The sequence below is a fragment of the Takifugu flavidus genome, chromosome 4, assembly GCF_003711565.1.
Source record: "Takifugu flavidus isolate HTHZ2018 chromosome 4, ASM371156v2, whole genome shotgun sequence".
NCBI classification, from domain to species: domain Eukaryota; kingdom Metazoa; phylum Chordata; class Actinopteri; order Tetraodontiformes; family Tetraodontidae; genus Takifugu; species Takifugu flavidus.
Window position 1 is genome coordinate 2,802,523 of NC_079523.1, and position 6,730 is coordinate 2,809,252.

The window sequence follows — 6,730 nt, forward strand, 5'->3', positions numbered from 1 at the left end:
CTCATTTCCAGCAGTGACACGTTGAGTGGTTTGCCCTTTATGTTGTTTGTGTAACCATTGACCTACAGTTTCAGACCCAGGGTCGACAGAGCGACCGGCCCAAAAACGAAAGATGCCGAGCCCGTCGCATTCTTCCAATAGCCACTCTTCTGCTGAAACATCTCCATGTCAAATTAAAAAGAAGAAGAAACCAGGTGCTCTGAGCAGCAGCAAGGATCAGGTACCCACCACAAAAAAGAACTGAAAACTGAGCCACACTGGACACAACCTGTAGAACTTCATTATGTCTGCTTGGCTTCTTCTAATCCTTGCCCCAACTTTGACCTTTTCCCAACTTTGTGTTTTTTGCCTGCTTTCCAGTCAGAGCTAAGACACGGTCCCTTTTACTATGTGAAGCAGCCAGCGCTCACCACAGACCCTGTTGATGTGGTACCGCAGGACGGCAGGAATGATTTCTATTGCTGGTTGTGCCACCGAGAGGGACAGGTGCTCTGCTGTGAGCTCTGCCCCAGGGTGTACCACGCCAAGTGCCTCAAACTCCCAGCCGAGCCAGAGGGTGACTGGTTCTGCCCAGAGTGTGAGGTACTCACGGCAACGCGCAGGGCGATTACATGCATTGATGATCTGTGGACTTCTTATCAAGCACTGGCTTGAGTGGAAAAACAAGTTGCATTCTTTGCTGATATTATCCTGTCATTGTGTTCCAGAAAATAACAGTTGCCGAGTGTATAGAGACTCAAAGCAAAGCCATGATGATGCTGACACTAGAACAACTGTCTTACCTGCTAAAGTTTGCCCTTCAGAAGATGAAACAGCCAGGTGTAAGTCCTGTTGCCCCCGTGTTCTTCCTCCCTCTGGTATTGTGTTGTGAGAGCCAGTGTTTCTTTTTAATTTGGTTCAATATGTTGTTGCTTTTGTTTCGATGATGGCATGCATTCCTCGCTGGCTAATCTTTTAGATGGCTTCTGCATAAAGGGAAACGCTTGATCTGGTCATCACAGTCCCGACAATTCCGTTTTAAGATGCGACCAGTCTACATATCAGTCCCGCATGATATATTGTTGATTTGCATGTGCAACTGACTTCTAACAGCAGAGCTAATGATCATAAGCATTGGGCCTGCCATGGCCAGAAACCATGAAGCTGGTGGTGAGGATACAGCTGCCCCTCTTACTCTCTTTCAGGATCATCCCCGCTTGTCATCTCGCTCCCCCCATGCAGCTTCCATGCAGAGAAAGACTTTTAATTGGGTAATCAAATACACTACTAACAAAGACCCCTTCATGATTTCGTCCTCAACTGTTTTTCTTCTTTTTCTTTCAAGTGGCTTTTAGTAGCATGTGGGTAGCATGTTCATGCTTGGTTGAGGGGAAGGCTGTGCAGGCAGAGTTTCCCCCGTGTTCACTTTGCTTTCCGTTATCTTTGTCATCTAGACTGAACCCTTCCAGAAACCCGTCTCTCTTGAGCAGCATCCAGACTATGCGGAGTACATTTTTCATCCCATGGATATTTGCACGCTTGAGAAGGTGAACATTTGGGCTGTTGCATTTTTTATGTGCATACTTCCAATTTTTCATTTTTTTTTCCATTTTGTCCTGCAGAATATTAAAAAGAAAATGTATGGATGCACGGAAGCATTCTTGGCAGATGCAAAATGGATTTTGCACAACTGTATTATATACAATGGAGGTAGGGGTCGTTAATCACAAATTGGCAACAGACTAAATATTCCAACTTCTGTTTATGATAACATGTTTTATTACAGGAAAAGGGTAAATATGTGACTGAATAAGACGATACAGGTAACATTGTGTTTATAATACCAGCTAACAAGATGCTCTCCCTTTAGGTAATCACAAACTCACAGCAACTGCAAAGGTCATAGTGAAAATCTGCGAACATGAGGTAGGTGTGTAGTTTGATTATGAACATGTTTGGAGTGGAGTTGCAGGGTTTTGTACATCTTCCGATTATGTTTTTACAGATGAATGAGATCGAAGTTTGTCCTGAGTGTTACCTGTCTGCTTGCCAAAAGAGAGACAACTGGTTCTGTGAGCCTTGTGTAAGCTTGCTGACCAACATGGAAGTTCCTGTTAATGAAACAATGATGTTTGTTTTACTCATTCAGACATACTGAAATACTGCAGCTAAGTTCCAGTGTTTCACTGTATGCCTGCAGAGTAACCCGCACCCGCTCGTGTGGGCAAAACTGAAGGGATTTCCATTCTGGCCTGCTAAAGCACTGAGAGACAAAGATGGACAAGTAGATGCTCGCTTTTTTGGTCAACATGACAGGTATCAAACCTCACGTCCGTGGACTGTGAAGAACATTGAGGATTATTTTATAGTGTGACTCTCTGTCATTCAGGGCTTGGGTTCCATTAAACAATTGCTACCTCATGTCCAAAGAGATTCCGTTCTCCGTGAAGAAGACCAAAAGCATCTTCAACAGTGCCATGCAAGAGATGGAGGTCTATGTGGAGAACATGAGGAAGAAGTTTGGAGTCTTCAACTATGCCCCCTTCAGAACACCTTACACTCCTGACAACAACTTCCAGATGCTTCAAGATCCTGCGAACCCCTCATCCACTCCAGTTAAAGCTGATAAAAAGGAGAAGATCAAGCTGAGCTTTGATATGACAGCATCACCCAAGATCCCTCTGGTCAGGCCCATGCTGGCAGGGGCGAGAGGGACCACTGCGGGTAGGCGGCTGCCTCTTGCTGACATGCCTCGCTCCCCCACAAGCACCAACTCTTCTGCTCACACTGGTTCAGATGGGGAACAGGAGACTGCCGACAAGTCCCAGACAAAAGTACCGGTAACCAACAACCAGTACAGCACAGGAGAAGAGTCCATGGACTCAACAGGTATTTCAGCAGATACATTTTAAAATTGTTGCATCTCACTTGAGATGATTTTTGAATAGTCTAAATGCATTTGAACAGCATCACCGGCGCATCCTCGCCCAGGTCCTGCAGGCAGTTCCTTAGACGGCCCTAAACCGTTTCATTGTCGTCCTGCTGGAATTGGTAAGCAGGAGAAGACACCACCAACAGGAAGCATCCTGAACCTCAATCTAGGTGAATCGCAAATCTAAAACTGTGTTTTCTGTAGACAATTGGGAGTCAATATTTATGTTGATTCTTTTCTTATAGACCGTAGTAAAGCAGAAATGGACCTAAAGGAGCTTAGTGAAACCGTTCAGCAGAAACAAGGAGTTTTGCCAGTCCTCACCTCTCCGAAAAGACAAATCAAGAGCCGTTTCCAGCTGAATTTGGACAAAACCATTGAGAGTTGCAAGGCACAGCTGGGTCAGTGAACTGCAAACAACAAATAAAAGCATTATAAATGTGATTTTATTTATATCTGTGATAGCAGATGGAATTTTGTGGACAGCTGATGGAAGCAAATTTTGCCTCTCTGCAGCTTCTCTGAGTACCATTAATAAAGCTACTGTATTTCTCTTTTTCCTTGGTTTTGCAGGTATTGATGAGATCTCTGTTGATGCGTATAAAGGGGTGGAGCACAGTGACTCGGAAGACTCTGATAAATCGGATTCTAGTGACAGTGAGTACGGCAGTGACGTTGAACACAAGACCAAGAATAATCAAGATGCCGCACCCACCAGTGAAGCCCCGGAAGAGAAACCGAAAAAAGACCAAACCTCCCCGAACCAAGATAAGGACGGTAAATCTGAGAAAGTAGAGTCAGTGGGAAATTCATCCGCACCATCATCCGATGCTCCGAATAAAGAGAAAACCAGCAAAGAGTCAGAGAAAGAAAGCTCAGAGAAAGTCCCAGTACCACCTTTATCACCTGGGCCCAGAGAGAAATCTGAGGGAAAAGAAGAAACAAGTCAGCCTGTGCCTGTGGAGGACTCTGACTCAGAGAGGGAGCTGGTTATTGACCTTGGAGATGATCAGGAGGGCAAGGACAAAAGGAAGAATAGAAAAGATAACGGTGCTAAAGAGTCTTCTGCTTGTAAACCTGAAGGTATGGTTGTACTTTTTTCCCCTTTCGATCCTAAAAGAAATAACCCAACATGGAATAAATGGTCAAAACTGAATTTATGTTATTGGATATACTTGGAATAATCAGTAGTCTTGTTAACTAAGTGTGAATATTGTGTATTTTGTGTTTCAAGGCAAAGGCCCGACCCCAGCTGCAGCCACACCTCAAAATGCTCTAGTTCCTTTCACAACCAGCAGTGCTTCCTCACAGTCTCCTGTGCCCATTCCTGTCAACATGGTCTCCTTCACTGCTTCCTCTCCTGCAACAATTAGCATCACAGCTATGTCCAACACTTCAGCAACACCCCCTACTTCATCATCGTCTGCTTCATCCACCAACACACCAGCATTGAAGAAGCAGCGCCCTCTGCTGCCCAGAGAAACAGTGCCGGTGGTGCAGGGAGCAGTAGTGTGGAATTCTACTGCCAAGTTTCAGACCTCCTCTCAGAAGTGGCACATGCAGAAGGTGCAGCGTCAGCAACTTGTGTCAACCTCTAAGCTGCAAGGCCAGACTCAGGTGCCTACCCAAACAAAGGTGGCTGGAAATGGCTTGGCATCATCTTCGGCACAACAGTCCTCGCAGAGTACACGCTATCAAACCAGACAGGCCGTTAAAGGTAGGAGCGTGCATGTTCAGTCGGATGTATAAATTCTAATCATGTTACATTATCACTTTCTTGTGAAACAATTGCCCAATTGGTCTGTTTTTTACATAAAGCTGTACAACAAAAAGACACTCCACTCAGCACATCCACATCGGCTGTCACCCTGGTATCCAGTAGTCCAGTTGCTACATCCTCACCAGCGGAAACAGATGTGTATATTCCCACTGCCTCAGCCGATGTAGCTGCAGACATTGCCAAGTACACAAACAAAGTTAGTTGCATTTACTGTTAATACTTGTCTTTTTGAGATGCATGTTCATCTTGACTTTGGTAAAGTCTCATTATTCTCTGCTTTTTTTTTTTAAGACAGGTCACATATTAACACAATGCTTGGATTTTAATAGCCCATAACACAGTTTTCAGTGTATTTGCTCGTCCTTTTCAGATAATGGATGCAATCAAGGGTACAATGACAGAGATTTACAATGATCTTTCCAAGAGTACATCAGGGAACACAATAGCAGAGGTATCAGTTTGACCTTGCCCTTAGGGAGACGAATGATCAGATTATAGCCATAAATTTGCATCTGGACCTTCATTTACCTGAACGTGCGACTGGCTTTCAGATTAGAAGACTGAGGATTGAAATTGAAAAGTTACAGTGGCTCCATCAGCAAGAGTTGTCAGAAATGAAGCACAATCTCGGTGAGATCTTAAATACACCGTTAATACAATCATTTTTTTCATGTGTTTCAATGCCGTGTGATGTCTCTTTTTTCCTGTCCCAACCCTTATTTTGTTTAGAGCTTACAATGGCAGAGATGAGGCAAAGTCTGGAACAGGAAAGAGAGAGGTTAGTGTCTGAGGTAAAGAAGCAGACAGAAGTGGAGAAGCAACAAGCAGTGGATGAGACAAAAAAGAAACAGTGGTGTGCCAACTGCAGGAAGGAGGCCATCTTTTACTGCTGCTGGAACACCAGTTACTGCGATTACCCCTGTCAGCAAGCACACTGGCCAGAACACATGAAGTCCTGCACACAGTCAGGTAACACCCTTTGACTGCTTTGACAACCTTTTGATTCCCTCGGGGCACAGTTTCAGTCCTTTTTCTTAATTCTGGTGTGATTTTTATTTCAAATCTCCTCTGTTGTAGCCACTGCCCCGCAGCAAGAACCAGAGGCTGAGTCCACAGCAGACCTTCCAAACAAAGGTTTAGGGCAGCCCGGCGGTGGCTCAAACTCTTTTAGAGACCCAATGGTCTCTACACCGGCAGATAAGGACCAAGACACGGAGAAGAGCACTGACAACATCGCATCGTCCTAACAGAGTTTGGCGTACTTGAAGTGTAAATGTATCTAGATGTTTTATAACTCTTACGTATCTTGTATATGTAAACTGTTGTCAAAGAGGGTATATTTTTAATTTAAATATTTTTGTTTGCTTTTAAGGGGGGTCTAGGTCACTGTATTGAAACAATCTTAAAGTACCTGATTGGCAGTGCAAAGTTAATGGCCACTTCCTGCAGGAAGAGTTTATAGAAATTAATGCATATAGAAATCTTACAGTATAATTATCAAAGAACATGCATGACCTTCACAGAACATGCACTTAGTCCTGCACACTTCTAGTCCATCAAGAGTTGCGTTGAAGAATTGTTGGCAGAAATGTCTGTAAATTAGTTGCTGTTTTCCACATTCTTAAACTGTTATCCTAAGAATGCCTGCTGTATACCGTAAAGAAAATAACAACTTTCTAAAAAGTTAGACACTACTTGTGAAGCGGTATGATTTGCAAAATTTGTACTGTAAAAATTATATTTTTGGTCTACATTTTTGTATGAAATTTATTATGTCTGTTGTTACTGGACAGTGTCCTGACCCAAAAAAGGAAGTAGCAACAGACACAATAAAGCAGTTCATGCAAAAAGATTAGAAATCCAACAGACTATCAATACTTTCAGCATGGAGTTAAATGAGATGATTTAAAATGGTCATGCCAGGCTTTCTGGAATGGTGCCTGATAGTAAAAACCACAACCTAACCTTACAACAAAATAGAATATTTTTTAAAATAAAAGCTGTGAGCCGACTGTAAACAGCAAATACTCTGTACATGG

The 6,730-nt window shown here is 43.5% G+C and overlaps 1 protein-coding gene across 19 annotated transcripts in view; it reads left to right on the top strand.

The window, feature by feature from the left end:
• zmynd8 (zinc finger, MYND-type containing 8) overlaps nt 1–6,378 on the top strand; it is a 13,502-nt gene extending 7,124 nt beyond the window's left edge. For 8 of the 19 annotated variants that reach the window (XM_057029025.1, XM_057029023.1, XM_057029012.1 and 5 more), the window contains 19 exons: nt 69–220; nt 361–582; nt 708–821; nt 1,185–1,250; nt 1,434–1,526; nt 1,602–1,689; nt 1,850–1,905; nt 1,985–2,062; nt 2,180–2,295; nt 2,369–2,868; nt 2,947–3,081; nt 3,157–3,312; nt 3,485–3,994; nt 4,146–4,628; nt 4,730–4,887; nt 5,062–5,142; nt 5,243–5,321; nt 5,421–5,660; nt 5,769–6,378. In XM_057029025.1, coding sequence (XP_056885005.1) covers nt 69–220; nt 361–582; nt 708–821; nt 1,185–1,250; nt 1,434–1,526; nt 1,602–1,689; nt 1,850–1,905; nt 1,985–2,062; nt 2,180–2,295; nt 2,369–2,868; nt 2,947–3,081; nt 3,157–3,312; nt 3,485–3,994; nt 4,146–4,628; nt 4,730–4,887; nt 5,062–5,142; nt 5,243–5,321; nt 5,421–5,660; nt 5,769–5,938 — 3,497 coding nt within the window. In that variant the 3' untranslated portion in view covers nt 5,939–6,378. The remainder of the gene's footprint in view (nt 1–68; nt 221–360; nt 583–707; nt 822–1,184; nt 1,251–1,433; nt 1,527–1,601; nt 1,690–1,849; nt 1,906–1,984; nt 2,063–2,179; nt 2,296–2,368; nt 2,869–2,946; nt 3,082–3,156; nt 3,313–3,484; nt 3,995–4,145; nt 4,629–4,729; nt 4,888–5,061; nt 5,143–5,242; nt 5,322–5,420; nt 5,661–5,768) is intronic. The other 11 variants (XM_057029029.1, XM_057029013.1, XM_057029015.1 and 8 more) reach the window with 4 other exon arrangements.
• Nucleotides 6,379–6,730: the final 352 nt, after the last annotated feature.